Source organism: Microtus oregoni, unplaced genomic scaffold (assembly GCF_018167655.1).
Source record: "Microtus oregoni isolate MIOR12 unplaced genomic scaffold, Mior012 000001F_ref0000356, whole genome shotgun sequence".
Lineage (NCBI taxonomy): Eukaryota > Metazoa > Chordata > Mammalia > Rodentia > Cricetidae > Microtus > Microtus oregoni.
In genome coordinates this window covers 36,734,460-36,753,984 of record NW_024543060.1, presented here as the reverse complement: position 1 = coordinate 36,753,984, position 19,525 = coordinate 36,734,460, and the positions used below count along the sequence as shown (strand labels likewise).

The 19,525-nt window shown below is 37.7% G+C and overlaps 1 protein-coding gene across 13 annotated transcripts in view; it reads left to right on the top strand.

The window, feature by feature from the left end:
* Nucleotides 1-19,525, top strand: part of Mycbp2 (MYC binding protein 2) — a 226,395-nt gene that overhangs the window by 14,180 nt on the left and 192,690 nt on the right. For all 13 annotated transcript variants that reach the window (XM_041674411.1, XM_041674457.1, XM_041674467.1 and 10 more), the window contains exon 2: nt 4,807-4,882. In XM_041674411.1, coding sequence (XP_041530345.1) covers nt 4,807-4,882 — 76 coding nt within the window. The remainder of the gene's footprint in view (nt 1-4,806; nt 4,883-19,525) is intronic.

The window sequence follows — 19,525 nt, the reverse complement described above, 5'->3', positions numbered from 1 at the left end:
ATCAGTTCTGAACTCACTTCCTCTTCTTCCCAGCATTCTGTTCTGTTTACTCCACCCACCTATGTTCTAACCTATCAGGCCAAGCAGTTTCTTTATTAATTAACCATTGAAAGCAACAGATTGATATAACACTCCCACATCAGCAACCCAGTGACTGGGAGAAGATCTTCACCAACCCCGCAACAGACAAAGGTCTGATCTCCAAAATATATAAAGAACTCAAGAAACTAGACTTTAAAATGCTAATTAATCCAATTGAAAAATGGGGCACTGAACTGAACAGAGAATTCTCAACAGAAGAAGTTCAAATGGCCAAAAGACACTTAAGGTCATGCTCAACCTCCTTAGTGATCAGACTTAGAAGGAGGTGGGGGTGGACATACAGAAGTGTTAAGCTTTGCCATGATCCAGGTGCTAGAGGTCATTTATTAGAGTAGCTGAAGTAGAGATTCTGTGTACATAAACAAGAGCTCTTAGGAGATATAATTGTCTAGCTTTTGTGATTATTTTGATGTGAGGAGTGGAATCACAGGCAATTTTTCATATGCTGATTGCCTGTGTCCATCTTATAACCAATCCTTTAGTAACTTGAAAATGGAGCACACCCCCCCCCCCTTTTTGTTTTAGCAGATTAACTCTGTTACCTGACTTTTTAATTTGGAAATAGCCTTCCTGCCTACAAATGACCTAGTTAAAACTTTTTTCTTTTTTCTCTTTCTTTCTTTCTTTCTTTCTTTTTTGCATTTTCGGCTTTAGAAAAAGGCTTTTATTATTATTTTTTGCATAGATCTGGGGGGCAGTCACAATTTCAAGATCAATTGTTATCTCCTCTGTGAGCCCTACTCTCTTACTTTGGTTAATTATTTATTTCTTTTTCATTTAAATTTTTTTGTATAGTATATTTTGATCGTATTTTCTCCTCTTAACTCTTCCAAGTCCAAGATCTACCCCCCACCCAACTTCATCCACTCAACTTTATTTATGTTCTCTCTCTCTCTCAAAACAAACAAAAGCAATAAGATAAAAAAATGACAAAACAAGAAGTACACACGCACATACACACACACACACACACACACACACACACACCCCAAATTGGTTTTGTGTTGGCCAAATATGCCTGGTCTTGGTGCCTGCCTTGGATTGTTAATATACTCAATGACAACTCATTGAAGAAAAGGGACTTTTCCTTTTCCCACCAGGCGTGAATTGCAAATAGATCCTTGGTTAGGAATGGGCATTGTGTCCACTTTTTTTTTTTTTTTGGTTTTCGAGACAGGGTTTCTTTGTAGTTTTTGGTGCCCATCCTGGAACTAGCTCTTGTAGACCAGGCTGGCCTCAAACTCCCAGAGATCTGCCTGCCTCTGCCTCCAGAGTGCTGGGCTTAAAGGCGTGCACCACCACCTCCGGGCTCCACTTCCCCTTTTTTTTAGTGTTGAAATTTTATCAGGTTTGAATCTGCAGGTCTTCTGCTTACTGTCACAACCTTTGTGAGTTCAAGTGTCTGTCAGTCCTGTTATATCTGGACCATACTGTTCCCTGGTGTCATTCACCACCTCTGGCTCTTAAATCTTTTTTCACTTCCCTTTTTACCTAGACACCTGATCCTCAAGGGGAATTGTTTGATAAAGTCATCCCATTAAGGACTAAGTGTTCCAAAGTCTCTCACAGTTTGCACATTGCCAGATGTGGGTCTCTGAGTTAATTGCCTTCTACTGTAAGAGGTTTTTCTGACCAGGGCTGAGTAATGTTCTGATCTATGGGTGTCTTAGTCACTGTTCTATAGCTGTGAAGAGACATCATGACCAATGCAAGTCTTAGAAAAGAAAACATTTATTTGAGGACTTGCTTAAGGTTTCAGTGGCTTAGACCATTATCATCATGGCATGTAGCATAGTGGTATGCATGGCACTGGAGCAGCAACTGAGAGCTGCATACATTCTGATCTACAGGCTGAGAGTGAACCTTAAAACAGCCCAGTGTCACTTTCTCCAACAAGGCCACACCTCCTAATCCTTCTCATCCTTTCAAAGGGTCCCACTCCATTGGTGACTAAGCACTCAAACATATGAGGCTTATTCATACCATATTCAAACACACACACATACACACACACACACACACACACACACACACACACACACACAGTCATTAGGAACTGTTTATTGCTGTGTTCTATAAACAGAGGGCCCAGGGCCCGTCTAGTCTCGGGTTCTTGGCCTCTTTAGCAGTGTCACATACGGGTTCAGTCTCATGGACTGGGACCTTAAATGCAATGAAAATGTGGTTGGTTACTCCCATGGCATTTGTGCCAAAATATTTATGAGCTGATGAATGGATAATGAAAATGTACATTTATAAAATGGAATATTATTCAGCTGTTAAGAAAAATGAAATTACAGGTAAATTGATGTAGCTAGCAGCAGTCACCCTTAATGATGTAACCCAGACCCCAAAAGACAAATATTGCATTTTTTCCCCTTATGTGGATGCATCTTTCAAGCTCTAGATGTGTGTTTCAATCGAATAACCACAAAGGTTAGGTAGCTAAAGGGACCAGGGAATGGAAGGGGTTCCTCCCACCCCTTTGCTACTGCTTCAATCATAGTAGTTAGATTTTTAGAACTTGACCTCAGAATCGATAATCAGTATTGTGATCATCTTTATCCCTGCATTATGTCCCCTCTGCCTTTCTCCCCATTCAGTTCCTCTACCTCCTCCTTTTCTATCTTTAAATTATTTTATTACATTCATCTATTTGTTATTTGTTAATACTCTCCCATTGTCTCTGTTGGTCTCTCTCTCTGTCTCTCTGTAATCAGAGAACAACTTGTGGGAGTTGGTTCTCTCCCTTTACCATATAGAACCCAAGTTTATTGAGCTGTCTCACCACTCTATCCTTTTCTGTATTTGTTTTATTTTTAGACAGTATCTCCCTGTGTAGCATAGGATGTCCACAAATTTCTGATTCTCCTGCTTTAGACTAATGAGAACTATGGATGCTGAAATTATAGGCAGAGAAAAAACTTTTGTTTTTATTAGAGTAGTAGGAATCTCTTACTAGATAGCTAAATTGTGCTTTCCGTTTAAGTATCTGCTCTCCTCCAGAGCAAAAACTGCCTTTTGTGTCTTTGCTGCTTAGGAGTGTATTTCTCAGCATAGCAAGCATTCAGAATATGGAGTTGTATGAAAATGAGATATTTTCCTAGCTTCTTATTTCTCCCTCTTTATTCTTTACTGTTGGAGAAGGGCCGCCTGTTGGTTCCCAGCCACCCAGCTAGCTTATACCTGAAATAATCACAAAGAAACTGTATATTAATTAAGTCACTGCTTGGCCCATTGGTTTTAAATTCTTATTGGCTAACTCTTATATTAATTTAACCCATTTCTATTAATCTGTATATCGCCACCGGGTAAAGTTTCCAGCATATGTCTCCAGAGGCTTCATGGCATCTCTCTGACTCCGCCTTTCTTTCCCTCAGCATTCAGTCCCTTCCTTTCTGCCTAGCTCTGCTCTGCCCCGTCCTGCTCTGCTATAGGCTCAAAGCAGTTGTTTATTCATTAATGGTAATCACCGCATACAGAGGGAAATCCCACATTACTTTACTGCTTTGGGTGAGAGCAGGGATAAAGGGCATCTTTCTCTAAGTTACTCAGAAGGTCCTTTACCTTAATGCAAAGATTAGGCCTGGGACAGATGCACTCAGAAATAGTTGCTAACTATTATGAACTCAGGTTTTCTTTTCTCTTTTTTTCCAAATCTTGATTTTTATTTTATGTGTCTGGGTATTTTCTCTCTCTATATATATCTGTGTACTGTGTGCATGCAGTGCCTGCAGAGATCGGATGAGGGTGTCAAATTCACCTTGACTGGAGTTACCCACCCATGATTGTGAGCTGTCAAGTGAGTGCTGGGAATTGAACCCTAGTCTTCTGGAACAGCAGCCAGTGCTTTGAATCACCGAGCTGTCTCTCCAGCCCCCCAATATTTTCTTTATATTCATAGTAATTTAATAAAAATTTACTTGAACTTTTCTGTATTGCCTCTTTCACTAGCATAAAGAACACGTTTTCTGTTGTTGTTTATTAACATAGCCACTGAGGAAGAAAAAGTTGGTTCTTTTACAATTATATTTACTTTCTATGTGTGTACATATACATGTGTGTGCAAGTGTGCTACCACATACATGTGAATCTCAGAGACAGCTGGCCTGTCACTATGTGCCTTCCATAGATTGAACTCTGGTTGCCAGATTTAGTGTGCTACCACATACATGTGAATCTCAGAGACAGCTGGCCTGCCACTATGTGCCTTCCATAGATTGAACTCTGGTTGCCAGATTTAGTGGCATCCATTTCCATCCACCCCGCCTCCCCATGAGCATTGGTTGGCCCTAAAGAAAGTTTTTTTTAAACTTCATTTTATGCCTTAAATGCTTCACTTTTATGAAAAGGCTTTATACCGTACCGTCCTTTTTGTAATTATTAGTTTAATATGTATTTCCTGTCTTTTCTTTTGATTTGGTTTTTAAAGATAGGGTTTCTGTGTATATTCTGGCTGTCCTGGAACTTGCTCTGCTACCAGGCTTTCCTCAAACCCAGAGATCCACTGCCATTGCTGGGATTAAGTATATGCATCACCACTGCCCGGCTTCTTAAAAGTTACTTAAATACTAGTTTCTATATGCATATTTGGAGTACGTTGCTTTATAGAAGCTCTAAGAAACATGCAAGTGTCTATTATTTGTTTTCACTGGTTTTGTATGCCTTGATGTAAATATTTATAGTTTTCACTTTTGTTTTTAGGAATAAGAAAATTTTAAATAAGAAGAAATTGAAACGAAAACAGAAGAGCAAATCAAAAGTAAAGACAAGAAGCAAGGTAAAGTTGCTAGCAACGTGTTGACATAGTAATTGGGACAAAAATGAAAAACTTAAAAATAGGAGTATAATTAGCAAATGATTATGTTCTGTGTGCTAAAGTAAGTTTTCAAAGCATCTTTTTAAAAGGTATTTTTGAATTCATTCTTTGAAAATTTTATGCCTGTTACTTCCAGGTCCCACCAATCTACCTGCTTCCCAGTGTGATGTCTGTTTAATAAGAAGGGCCACCCACTGGGGTGTGCACTACCTGCCATGTCCACATCTCCATAAATAAGTGATTTATTATTTTTCTTTGTGTGTGTGTTTTATTTAATCTACTTTGAGCTGCTTCTTGGTTAGTATCCTAGATGTTACTATCTGGAGATGAAAATTATTCATTTCTTTTTTCTCACTATATTTGCTCATTACTTGAGGGAAATATATTTGCTACCTTTTGCTTTTTCCATTCTGAGTACTTATACTAGAAACATTAAACTTGAATTGTGCATTAGGATTTGGATTTGGATTCATTATATGCTTTTCTTGATGAATTAAGGAGCCTCTTGATGTATCTGTGCTGCTCAGAACTTCTTTTGATTAGTCATAAATGTACAAAAGAAAAGGCAGTGTATACTGTTTGAGTTGGAGGCCTTAAGAGAACCGGTATTTCATTTCACTGATTGGAGAAGTTGTGACATAAAGCCCCTTCATTTGTCGTTTGCAGTGACCAGAGCCTACGTCTTCCCATTGAACAGCAGTAGTGTGTACCTAGATAGGAGGAATAGTTGTAGCTGTCGTTTCTGAACTGTTCTACTTTGGGCTATAGAAACAGGAGCTTAACCAGATCTTTATATTGTATTTAACTTCCAGAAAGAAGTATTTCTTGCTTTTTTAAAATAATGATTTTGCTGATGTTAACTGAGCAAAGTCTACTTCAAAATAGTAAACCAAAAATAAAATAGTATGGGAGGGATTTGAGTTTATTTGGTAGCTGGATACAGGAATTAAATAATATCATTAAGTTTGTATCTTTATCTCTCATTCTTTTCTTTCTTTGTATGTGGGTGTACTGCCTGTGGCTGAGGACTGATGCTTCTGGCAGTTTCTTTAGTAAAAGGCAGTCACTTACAAGTTCTAGCAGAGTCTTAGGTAGGATATTTTATTGGATTGTAACAATCACCTTGGCCAGGAAAAATGTATGATTTTATTTAAACTGAATTATGTTTAATAATTAAAATTATTTTGTTTGTATTCAGCAATGAGTGGGTGTTCCATGTGGACAAGGTGAGAGTTCCTCTGAGGAAAATATTGTTGGATAGATAGATGAATAATAGGTTTTCTTTCTTTTGTTTATTTCTTTTTTGGTTTTTCAAGGCAGAGTTTCTCTGGTTGTCCTGGAACTCACTCTATAGACCAGATTGGCCTTGAACTCAGACAGATCCTCCTGCCTCTGCTTCCCAAGTGCTGGGATTAAAACCCTGCACCAACACCACCCAGCAAGTAATAGGTTTTCAGTGTTATCACCTGCCATTTCACTTTTGGAATAGAAAAGGGAGGTAGAAAATTTTCTTTTTCTTTTTTTTTTTTCAAATATATAAAACACCGACTGCTGAGGTGGTATATGATATCCACGAAAATTTAGGAAGTCGAGATTGTTTTTTCCTTTCTTTTAGGCTCTAGTTAGTTTTGTGCCACTAATAATTCAAATTTTCTCTTTTCAATTAGGCATTTCTATTTTCAGGAGGTGTTTGTGATAGCAGTAATATTAATAAATTGGTCATTCTGCAAACATGAATTGCAGCCATCATTTTAGGTGACTGGGACACAAAGATGACTAGGAGTACATGCCTCTGAGGAGTATAGAAAACAGTAAGGTGCTGTCTTCGTGCCCTCTGATTTTTCCAGATTAATTTCCATCTACCTGTTTTTAGTTTTTAAAAATCTACCACTTAGTCCTACAACTTTATAGCTCTATGGTGTTGCTGATTTCCTTGTACTCTTTCCTCCTATCAGCCATATTATTTATGTAACTTAGTTGGTTAAATAACATATCTTTTCTTTATAGAAAAACTGTTTGTTGATTACCTATAGATACAAAAGTATTAAACTGGTTGTGTGGTGGTGAAAGCCTGTTGAAAGGAACCGCTTATTTGTCCTGGCCTCCCAGAACCGAAATAATCACACAGATACTATATTAATTACTATATTAATTAAAATACTGCTTGGCCCATTAGCTCTAGCTTCTTATTGACTAACTCTTATATTAATTTAACCCATTTCTATTAATCTATATATTACCACGTGGCTCTGGCTTACAGGGTAAAATTCCCAGCATCTGTCTCCAGCGGCTCCATGGCTTCTCTCTGATTCTGCCTTCCTCCCAGCATACAGTCTACCCTTTCCCGCCTAGTTCTGTTCTTCCCTACTATAGGCTCAAAGCAGTTCTTTATTCCTTAAACAATGAAAGCAACACATAAACAGAAGGACCTCCCACACCAAAAGCCTTTTATCCCATCACTTGCTTTGGAGGCAGAGGCAGGCAGATCTCTATGCGTTCAAGGGGTTTAGGTGCTAGTACTTATGTGGTAGCTAGCAACCATCAATAACTCCAGTTCCAGGAGTTTTGATGTCCTCTTCTGATCTCAGCAGGCGCTAGGCAGTCACATGGTGTAGGTACATACATGCAGCAAAACACTCATACACATAAATAAATCTTACAAAACAAACACTACACAAGATATTTTAGAGTTCTATGATCCAGATCATCTCACTGGGTTAGAATGAAGATGCTAGTGAAGCTACCTTCCTTCTAGCGGCTCTAGAAAGGGCACATATTTACTGTCTTTTCCAAGACGGTGACCCTCAGATACCAGTGCCATCTAACACAAATGCCATCATCACCATTATAGTCCCCAGCAGTGACAAAAGCCTGAAACCTGGTCCCCTAACTAGCCCGAGTCTGCTTTTTCTGGCATGATCTTTAGAACCTCATCCTTTAGGGGTGCACCCAGGAAAAATCCATAATCCCGGATTCCTTAGTGGGCAGGGAGAACAGGTGGATCTTCATGGATTGATCTTCGTGTCCTTAGTCGGGTGGCCCAGCTTGGTGATGGGTATCAACTCCTTGTGTTTGGTTTTACCTTCATGAACCCCAAGGTCTCAACCATTTCAGAGGCCCTTAAGATTACTGCTGAATCCTCTACATAAGCCACCGTGGGCCTCCTAATCCTGGGCTCCTGGGGCCTCTGTACCTTCCCACTGCGCTGCAGTCATACACCATTTGGTATTTTCCCAAAGAATGTTCCTTATTCATTTTTTTTTTTTTTGGTTTTTCAAGACAGGGTTTCTCTGTGGTTTGGAGCCTGTTCTGGAACTAGCTCTTGTAGACCAGGCTGGTCTCAAACTCACAGAGATCCGCCTGCCTCTGCCTCCCGAGTGCTAGGATTAAAGGCATGCGCCACCACTGCCCCGCTTCCCTTATTCATTTTGTTATTGTGATATGTTTGCTCAGAACTTGCTTGCTTCTTTTAACTATTTTCTTATTATTAAGTTGCCAGTATTTGTATATTCTAGATATCTGTATTCCAAGCATTTTATCCTTTTCTGTGATTTGCTTTTTTAAAATTTTCCCACCTTACATAATATATCCCACGGGATCTCCCTCTGCAACCCCCATCCCTACCCACTCCAGTCCTCTCGATAAAATATGTTCTATTTCCTTCTGCCAAGGAGGTCTGCGCTTTCCCCACTAGACCACTCCTCTTTACCTGACCTCTTTGGGTCTATGGGTTGTAGCTTTGTTATTATTTACTTAATGGCTAATATCCACTTAAAAGAGAATACATACCATATTTATCTCTCTGTTGTGGGATATTTGAATACTGTGTGAAGATATATTGTGGTAATTGATTTAATAAAGAGCTAAACAGCCAATAGGTAGGCAAGAGATATAGGTAGAGCCGGGCGGTGGTGGCGCACGCCTGTAATCCCAGCACTTGGGAGGCAGAGACAGGCGGATCTCTGTGAGTTCGAGGCCAGCCTGGTCTACCAAGGGAGTTCCAGGACAGGCTCCAAAGCTACAGAGAAACCCTGTCTCGAAAAACCAAAAAAAAAAAAAAAAAAAAAAAAAAAAAAAAAGAAGAGATACAGGTAGGACTTCTGGGCAGAGGGAGAGGAAGTAGCAGATGAATCTGTAGGCAAGAGAGACACCATGGAAATGGGAAACAAGTTAGACACACAGATTGGGAGAGATTAAGGCCATGTGATAGAACATAAATTGATAACAATATGGATTAATTTAACTCATAATAGGATAAGCCTAAGCTAAGGCCAAGTTTTCATAATTAATAATAAATCTTCATGTAATTATTTGGGAGCTGCCTGGTGGGACCGAGAAGGACTCATTACAGGTTACCTCACTTAGGGTGATTTTTTTTTTCCAGTTCCATCCATTTGTCTGCAGATTTCATTGTGTCAGATAGCTGAGAATATTCCATCATATATGTACCACATTTTCCTTGTTCATATTTTTGTTGAGGGACATCTAGGTTGTTTCCAGTTTCTGGCTGTTATGAATAGACATAATGAACATAGATGAGCAAGTATTTTTGTAGTAGGATGGAGTGTCCTTTGGGTGTATGCTCAGGAATGTTATAAGCTAGGGCTTGAAGTAGATTGATTCCCAATTTTCTGAGGTATTGACATAATGATTTCCATAGTGCCTGTACAAGTTTGCATTCCTAACAGTAATGGGAGTGTTTTTCTAGCTCAACAGCCTCACCAACAGGTACTGTCGCTTGTGTTACTGATTTTTGCTTTTCTGACAGGTGTAAGATGGAATCTCCAAGTAGTTCAAATTTATATTTCCCTGATATGTAAAGATGTTGAACATTTCTTGAAGTGTTTCTTAGCCATTTGAGATTCCTCTATTTGAGAATTCTCTGTGTTTAGAATGTACTTCATTTTTAAAATTGGATTATTTGGGTTTTTTTTATCATCTTCATTTCTTTATATATTTTGGATAGTAGTCTTCTATGGGATATGGAGTTGGTAAAAGTCCCATTCTCTAGGCTTCTTTGTCCAATTGATAGTACCTTTACCTTTCAGAAGCTTCTCCGTTTCATAAAGTCCCATTTATGTTTTCATTTTATTTAATTAATTAATTATTTAATTATTTATTTATTTTTTATTTTCGAGACAGGGTTTCTCCGTAGCTTTTTGGAGCCTGTCCTGGAACTAGCTCTTCTAGACCAGACTGGCCTCGAACTCACAGAGATCCGCCTACCTCTGCCTCCCGAGTGCTGGGATTAAAGGCGTGTGCCACCACCGCCCGGCTAGTCCCATTTATTAACTGTTGGACTTAGTACCTGCATTATCAGGGTTCTGTTCCGAAAGTTGTATCCTGTGTCAATGTGTTTAAGGCGATTCCCTACTTTTTGTTCTATCAGTCTCACTGTGTCTGGTTTTATACTGAGGTCTTTGATCCATTTGGAGTTGAGTTTTGTGCAGGGTGATGGATGTGGATCTCTTTGGATTCTCCTACATGTAGACATCTATTTTGACCTGCACCGTTTGTTGAAAATGCTATCTTTTCATGTGTATTACTGGCTTCTTTATCAAAAATCAGCTGTCCATGTATATGGATTTGTGTCTGGGTTTTCAATTAGATTCCATTGATAATGTGTCTGTTTTTATGCCAATACTATGTGGATTTTATTACTGTAGCTTTGCAGTAAAACTTGAAATCAGGGATGGTGATGCCTCCAGCAGGTCTTTTATTGTTCAAGGTTGTTTTAATTATCCTGAGTTCTCTGTTTTTCCATATGAAGTTGAGAATTGTCATGTTAAGGTTTATAGAGAATTGTGTTGACATTTTGATGGGAATTGCATTGAATCTGAAAGATGGCCATTTTTACTATGTTGATTCTACTGATCCATGAGCATGGGAGATCTTTCTGTCTTCTGATATATTCTTTAATTTTTTTTTCTTCAAAGACTTGAAGGTTTGTTGTTGTTTTGTTTGTTTGTTTGTTTTTTTAAATCATGAAAGTCTTTTACTTGCTTGGTTAGAGTTGCCCCAAGATATACTATTTGAGGCTATTGTGAAAGTATTGTTTACTTGATTTCTTTCTCAGTCCACTTGTCATTTGTATATAGGAGGGCTACTGATTTTTCTTTTTTTAAAAAAAGTTATTCTTGTATTCAGCTACTTTGCTGAAAGTGTTTATTGCTATAGAAGTGCCCTGGTGAATTATTTAGGGTTACTTATGTATAGGATCATATCAATTGCAAATAACTAGACTTTGACTTTTCCAATTTGTATTTTCTTGATCTCATACAGTTGTCTTCTTTTCTCTAGCTAAGATTTCAAGTACTATACCGAATAGATATGAAGAGAGTAGACCACATTTTATTGTTCCTGATTTTAGTGAAATTGATTTGATTTCACTAATTAATTTGATGTTGACTATGGGCTTGCTGTAAATTGCCTTTATTATATTGAGTTATGTCCCTTGTATCCCTAATTTCTCCAGACCCTTTATCTTGAAGGGGTTTTGGATTTTGTCAGAAGTCTGCATCTAATGAGATGATCATTCTTTTAGTTTGTTTATGTGGTAATTACATTTACTGATTGCTTTATGTTAAACCATCCCTGCTTCTCTGGGATAAAGCCTACTTGATCATGGTGGATGATCTTTTTGATGTGCTTTTGGGTTTGGTTTGCAAGTATTTAATTGAGTATTTTTACATCAATGTTCATGAAAGAAATTGGTCGGTAATTCTGTTTTCTTGTTGGGTCTTTACGTGGTTTGGGTTTCAGGGTAACTGGCCTCATAAAATGATTTGATAGTGTTCCTTCTGTTTCTATTTTATGGAAAAATTTGGGAAATATTGGTGTTAACTAATTTTTGAAAGTCTGGTAGAATTCTTCACTAAAATCATTTGGTGCTAGGTGGCTTATTTTGGTTGGAAGACTTTTAATGACTTCTTCTATTTTGCTAGCGAGTATAGGTCTGTTTAAATTTTTTCCTTACCTTGATTTAACTTTGAAGTAATACCTATCCAGAAAATTATCCATTTCTTTTAGATTTTACATTTTGGTGGAGTCTAAGTTTTTAAAGTACATCCTTAGGATTTGGTGGATTTCCCTGGTATCTGTTGTTATATCCCCCTTTTGGTTTTTGCTTTTGTTAGTTTGTATATTCCCTCTGTCTTTTAGTTTGGATAAGAATTTTTCTGTCTAATTTTTTTTCAAAGAGCAACTTTGTTTCATTGATTCTTTGTATTTTTTTTGTTTCTATTTTATTGATTTGAGCCCTCAGTTGATTATTTCTTGACCTCTGCTCTTCTTGAGCATGCTTACTTCTTTTTGTTCTAGAGCATTCAGGTGTGCTATTTAGTTGCTAGCATGAGATTACCAGATTTTTTGGTAGACACTTACTGCTATGAACTTTCCTGTTAGCACCGCTTTCATTGTTTCCCATAAGTTTGGGTATGATGTGTATTCATTTTCATTGAATTCTAGGAAATCTTTAATATTTTTAGTTCTGTCTTGACCCATTTTTCATTCGGTAGAGAGTTTTTCAGTTTTCATGAATTTGTAAGCCTCCTGTTGTTTCTTTTGTTGATATCTACTTTAATCTGTGGTGTCTGATAGGATGCAGGATGTTATTTCAGTTTTTTTTTCTCTGTTGAGACTTGCATTGTGTCCAAGTATGTGGTCAGTTTTGAAGAAAGTTTTATGAGGTGCAGAGAAGAAAGTCTGTTCTTTTGTATTGGGGCAAACTGTTCTGGAAACATCTGTTAGGTTCATTTTTTTTTTTTTGTAATGTCTTTTAGCTCCAGCATTTCTTTATTTAGATGTCCAGATGACTTTGTCTGTTGGGGAGAGTGAGGTATCGAAGTGGTCCCACTATCACTGTGTGATGGTCAGTATGTGATTCAAGCTGTGGTAGTGTTTCTTTTACAAACTTGGGTGCCCTGTGTTTGAGTTGTAGGTGTTAAGAGTTGAAATGCTGTCTTGGTAGATTTTGTTGTTGATGATGATGATGAGTATGCAGTGTCTTTCCCTATCTCTTCTCATTAGTTTTGGTTTGAAGTCTGCAGGCGGAGAAGTCTGCACTTGCTTTGCTGGCTACCCAGAGCCGAATAATCACACAGAAACTATATTAATTACAATACTATTTGGCCTATTAGCTCAGGCTTATTATTAACTAACTCATATCTTAAATTAACCGCTTTCTATTAGTCTGTGTATTGCCACGAGGCTGTGACTTACTTACCTGTAAAGGTTCCTTTGGCAGCTACATGGTGTCTTCCTTGACTCTGCCTACTATCTCTCTATATCTCTGTTCAGATTTTTTTTTTACCTGACTGTACTCTACTAATCCATTAGCTGAAACAGCTTTATTCATTAGCCAATGATAATAAAATATATTCACAGCATACAGAGGGGAATCCTACATCAGAAGTCTATTTCATAAGATAATAAAATTGCTGCACCGGCTTGCTTTTTATGTTCATTTGCTTGGAATATCTTATTCCAACCCTTAATTCTGAGGTACTATCTATACTGTTGAAGTATGTTACTTGTATGCATTAGAAGGATGGGTTCTGTTTTCCCATCCATTCTGTTAGTCTGTGTCTTTTGGGGGGGAATTAAGATTGTATATATTGACCAATGATTGTTGATTTGATTGTTATTTTGTTATTGTTGATAGTGGTGGTAGCGTGTTTCTGTGGTGTTTCTCTTCTTTTGATATTGCTGCTGTGAGACTACTTAATTCCTGCATTTTCATGGATGTGGTTAGCCTCCTTAGTTTTTCATGGATGTGGTTAGCCTCCTTAGTTTTTCATGGATGTGGTTAGCCTCCTTAGTTTTTCATGGATGTGGTTAGCCTCCTTAGTTTTCATGGATGTGGTTAGCCTCCTTAGTTTTTTTCTAGCACTGTCTGTAGGACTGGATTTATAGACAGATACTATTTGAATTTAACTTTGTCATGAAATATTTTATTTTTTTCCATCTATGACAACTGAAAGATTTGCTGGGCATAGTAGTCTGGGCTGGCATCTACAGTCTCTTACTGTCTGTAGTACATCTGTTTAGGCCCTTCTGGCTTTTAAAGTCTCCATTAAGAAGTCAGGTATAATTCCTATAGGTCTGCCTTTATATGTTACTTGGTTTTTGTTCCTCTACAACTTTTAATATTCTTACTTTGTTCTATATGTTTAGTGTCCTGATTATTATGTAGCGAGGGGACTTTTCTTTCCTGGTCAATCTATTTGGTGTTCTGAAAGCTTCTTTCACCTCTAAAGGCATCTCCTTCTTTAGGTTACGAACATTTTCTTCTGTGATTTTGTTGAAAATATTTTCTGGACCTTTGAGCTGGATTCTTCTTCTTCTATTCCTATCATTCTTAGGTTTGGCGTTTTCATAGTATCTCTGATTTTCTGGATGTTTTGTGTCAGAAATTTTCTTTAGATTTAACACTTTCTTTAACCAACATATCCTTTTCTTCTATTGTAGCTGTTAATATCTAGGCACACCCTGGGACTGCACCCTGTGTTATACCTGCCTACAAAGCAGACAGTATCCTGTCCCTTTAAGAGACAAGCTCCGCCCACTCTCTCCTTTTCCGCCATTCTTTCCTCCTCTCTTTCTATCTCTCTTCTGTCCCTCCCCCTAACCTCCTTTCAATACCCTCTTTTCAATAAACTCTATACCCAAACTCTGTTAGCATGGCATATACTGTCACCTGCTGGCGGTCTTAACCCACCCTGGGACCCTCCAGGATCCCAACTCATGCTGTATCATAACAGTAACTTCAATGCCTGAGAGTCTGTCTTCTTCCACATCTTGTGTTCTGTAGGTGAAGCTTGCCTCTGTATTTCCTGTTAAATTTCTAAATTTTTTATTTCCAGAGCTCTCTTAGTTAGTATTTTCTTTATTGTTTCTATTTCCATTTTTAGGTCTTGAACAGTTTTGTCTCTTTCAACTGTTTGTGTTTCCTTGGCTTTCTTTGAGGGATTTATTAATTTTGTCTATTTTTTTTTATTTTTATTCTCCTGGATTTCTTTAAGGGATTTGTTAATTTTCTCTTTTAGGACCTCTATTATACTCATGTAGTTGGTTTTAAGGTCTTTTTCTTGTGCTTCTCCTGTGTTGGAATATTTAGGACCTGCTGTGGTAGAATAGCTAGACTCTGGCCCTGTCTGTTACTGATTGTCCTTTTATGCTTACATCTGGTTTGGGGATGATAATAGGTCAAGGTGCTGATTTCTGAGTTTGGCTTTGTTGGGTGCATGTGTTATGCCCAGTTTGTGGGGATCCCAAAAGACTACCAGAGAGACCGACTTACCAAAATGCAAAAGCAAGGTTTATTAGGTGCATTTAACAAGCTGGCAGGAGCCTCATCAGTGCAGCAGCAAGAGGAGGTATCCTGCCCTTCTAGAGGGCATTATTTAAAGGCCAAACCCAATAGTTACCTTAGCAGGGTGGGGTGTCCTGGTGAAAAGCAATGGGTGTGTGCTGGCAGGTGATTCTATCTACAATGGTTGGAATGCTAGGAATTTCCTTTGGATGGTCTGTTCCTGGGTGGATGCCTTTGTAGTCTCAGTTCGTGGTCTTTCTTGCAACCAGGTATTGCCTTAGGTAAAACTACTGAGACTCTGGCCTCTATTGAGCTTGTCCTGACTGGGTCCTACAGTAGTATGTTTTGTTCCTTAGTTTGTGTTTTTTCACTTGAAGTGTGTTGACTGTCTTGCTGGCCTGCTCTGCTATTGTGTTGACAGGGAATGCCTACTGGTGTTGCAGGCTGGGATGAGTTGGGATAAGGGAGATTTGGGAGAAAGTCTTTGTGATTTCCTGGGGAGAGAAAAGGGAGATGGCAGTGGGTTTCCTACTACACTTGAGGATTGAGATTGGATCTGAGGGAATGGAGAGAAAAGAGGTCTTTTGTCAGCCTGCCTTGTTTTCTGACAGGTGTGGCCTGTTGGTTAGAAAGGAGTGCCTGCTACAGTTGGGGGTTGGGATAAAGTAACTAAGTGGGAGTAGGGAGGTTAGAACGTGATAGACTGTGGGATCCATAGGAGATGTGGGCAAGGGAAAGGAAGGTTGTATCTGGTATTCTGTTGTAGTGCTTGGGACAAGACTGGGGAGTTGGATTTGGAGGGGTGGAGAGATAAGTGAGTTAGCTTATCTGTTTTTTTTATACCTGAAGATGAGACTGTACTTGCTTTATTTTAAATGAAGCTTTAGAAGATTAGTATATTCTTTATATGGTTCGTATATGTTGTTACCTAAAAGTGTTGGTCTACATTAAAGTTGTAGAAATTATATTTTTTAGAGTTTATCCAAAGATTTACAGTTTTATCTGATACCTTTAAGCATATTATCTGTTTCTAGTTAATTTTTAAGTGTTAACATTCATTTTTCTCATTATTATCTAATTGATCTGCCTTCACTTGTTAAAATGGTTTTATTTAGTTAGTTTTCCCATTGAGTTATCTTGTAAAAGAGCCAGTTAACCATATTTATTTTGGGTATAATTTTGGAATCTGTTTTGTTTAGTTGATCTATATGTGTGTCTTTCTGTCAATACCATATCTAGCTTTATTTTCTAAGTCTTAAATTGAGTAGTAGTATGTTTTCTAAGATTTTGTCTTTTTTCTAAAATTTCTGTAGCTATTTCCAGATGTTAAACACCACACCCCCAACCTCAAAGAGACTTGATCCCCAGGTTGACACTCTTAGACAGTGGTAGAACTTTTGAGAAGTGAATATTACTGAGAGGTCCTTAGACCCCTGGAGATCTGCCCATTCAAGTGTATTATGAGGCCTTGGCTTAATTATCTTTATCTTTTTGGCTTCCCAGTCATGGGTGAAGCTGCCATGCACTGCCATGGTACACAGCCTTGCCACCGGTCCAAAAGCAAGGCGAGTAAATGCTCATAGACCAGAACTTGACAACTGTGAATCAAAGTAAACCCCTTCCATTCATAAGTTGATTATGTGGGAGTTTGGCTAAAACAGCTGCTTTTTGTCCTTTATATTTCTGCATAACTATTATGGTGATCCTTGTTAATTTCTTTTATTAAAAATCTTAATAATTTTATTTGTGTTACATTGAGTCTATAGGCTTGGTGAGATTCTCCCGTCATGTTACCATGACTAGGATACAGAACAGTTCCATCCTAGGAGTCCTTTTGCTGTTCCTTAGAGCTGTACGTGTCACCATCTTCTTGGCTTCTGACAGCCACAGATCTGTTCTTCGTTGCAAAGTCTTACTATTTCAAGAATATTACTTTAATGTGCTAGTATATAAACTTACAGAATTGAGTTTTTTTAAAAAAAATGATGTAATTTCTTTGAGTTCATCCAACTTGTCACACATATTAATACTTCATTTCTCTGCCGGGCGGTGGTGACGCATGCCTTTAATCCCAGCACTCGGGAGGCAGAGGCAGGTGGATCTCTGGGAGTCGAGGCCAGCCTGGTCTAGAAGAGCTAGTTCCAGGACAGGCTCCAAAGGTACAGAGAAACCCTGTCTCGAAAAAACCAAAAACAAAACAAACAAACAAAAAAAAACTTCATTTCTTCTATTGCTGATTAGTCATATTCCATTCATGAAAAAGACATCTGGGTTATTTTTAGTTTGGAGCTAATTTTGAATAAATCTATGAAAATTAACTTGCTGGTTTCTGTGTGAACATAAGTTTTTTGTTTGTTTTTATTCTTGTTTGCTGACGAAATGACTGGATTACTTTATGGGTACATGTTCAGTTTTGTAAGAGATGCATTTTTTTTCCAGAGTGTCAATATCATTATTATTTACTGACTAGCATTGTAATTGCATGTGTCTTTTCCCACTTTTCAAGGTTGATGCTATTGGTAATTTTAGAGATTCTTTTATTTTTATTTAAATAACATTTGCTTTTTTCATTTATTTTATATACCAATCAGTTTCTCCCCTCCTCTTCTTCTGTGCCTTTGAGTTGGATTTCTTCTTCTTCTAGACATATTCTTAGGTTTGGTCTTTTCATGTTGTCCCAGATTTCTTAGATGTTTTGTGTTAAGAATTTATTGAATTTACTATTTTTTAATGATGGATCTATTTCCTCTATCATATCCTCAACATGTGAGATTCTCTTACCTCTGGTGGTTATGCTTGCATCTGTAGTTCCTATTTGCTTACTCAGATTTCCCATTTCCAGAATTCCCTTGGTTTTTGATTTCTTTATTACCTCAATTTCAATTTTCAGGCTTTGAACTGTTTCCTTCACCCGTTTGATTGTTTTTCTTGACTTTCTTTAAGGGATTTATTGATTTCTTCCAATTTTTTGTTTGTCTTTTTCTCGATTTCTTTAAAGGAGTTTCTCATTTTCTCTTTAAAGACCTATCATCTTCATCAAGCTATCTTAAAGGTCGTTACTTTCTGCTTCATTTGCATTGGGATGTTCAGTTCTCTTGCTGTTGATGAGCCACTAGGTTCTGGTGGTTGCCATATTGGTCTTGATGTTTTTGAATATATTTTTTACACTGTTGTCTACCCATCTTTTCTTCTAATTGGTGCAGGTGATGCTTGTGTCTCTAGGTACTGCTGCTCTTGCGGGGGATGTTTGGCCATGGGGAGGGTGAAGGGTTCGGTGGGTTTGGGTGACAGAGTGAGTCTGTAGGTTACAGTGTCCAAGGGTTGGAAACAGTGGTGGAGCAGCCAGCCAGCAGGACTCCTACCTGCTAGCTGGCTCGAATTTAGAGATTCCGATAGCTTGTACTATATCTCATTTTCATTTACTTCTTGCTTAAGGTCTAATGACATTGACGCTGTGTTTATTTATTTATAAACTTCTTTTGTGTCTTCAGTGTTATATCTGTTCATCTCCATTCACGATATACTTATTGAACTCTTGTTTTACTGTTGAGTTTTGAGAATACTGTATACATTCTGATACTTACTAGTCTTTTGTAAATAGACTTTTGTAAATAGAGATGTTTTTCTCATCAGAAACTTCATGTATATTCTTTTTAAAATGGCATTAATTTTGTTTAAATTTTGTTTATTATTTTGTGTGGATTAGTGTTTGCCTGCAGGTATGTATGTGGGTGCTGGAAATCAAACCCAGGTCCTCTACAAAAGCAGGAAGTGCTCTTAATCACTGAGCCAACTTACTCACCAGCCCCCAACAGTACTTTTGTTCATTCTTCATATATGGATGTTGCTTATTTTACACTTTGTATTCTGTTATTTTGTTATACCTGACTATTATTTCTAGGAGATATTTTTTGAAAATTGTCTACATGGCTCAGGAAATAAAGACATTGCTAAAAGATTCTTTTCTTCTTAGCCATTTTTATAAGGTTATTGCATTAGGAAATAACAACACTGACTTGAATTCCCGAGAGTGTTTGCCGTGTTTACAATCTTGGGAGCAAGGCAATTAGTCTGTTTCCCTATCTGTCAGAGTATGTCATAGTTACCCTTTGTCTAGTTGAGAATATACCTTTTCCATTACTACTTTGCTGTGCCTTTTTTTAAAATAAAAATGTATATAGGTATTGAGCTTTTGTCAATTTTTTTATCATTTTTATTTATTGTATCTTAAGTTTACTACTTTATTCCATTTTGTTCTTTTGGAGAACTACACTGCATCTCTATCATATCAA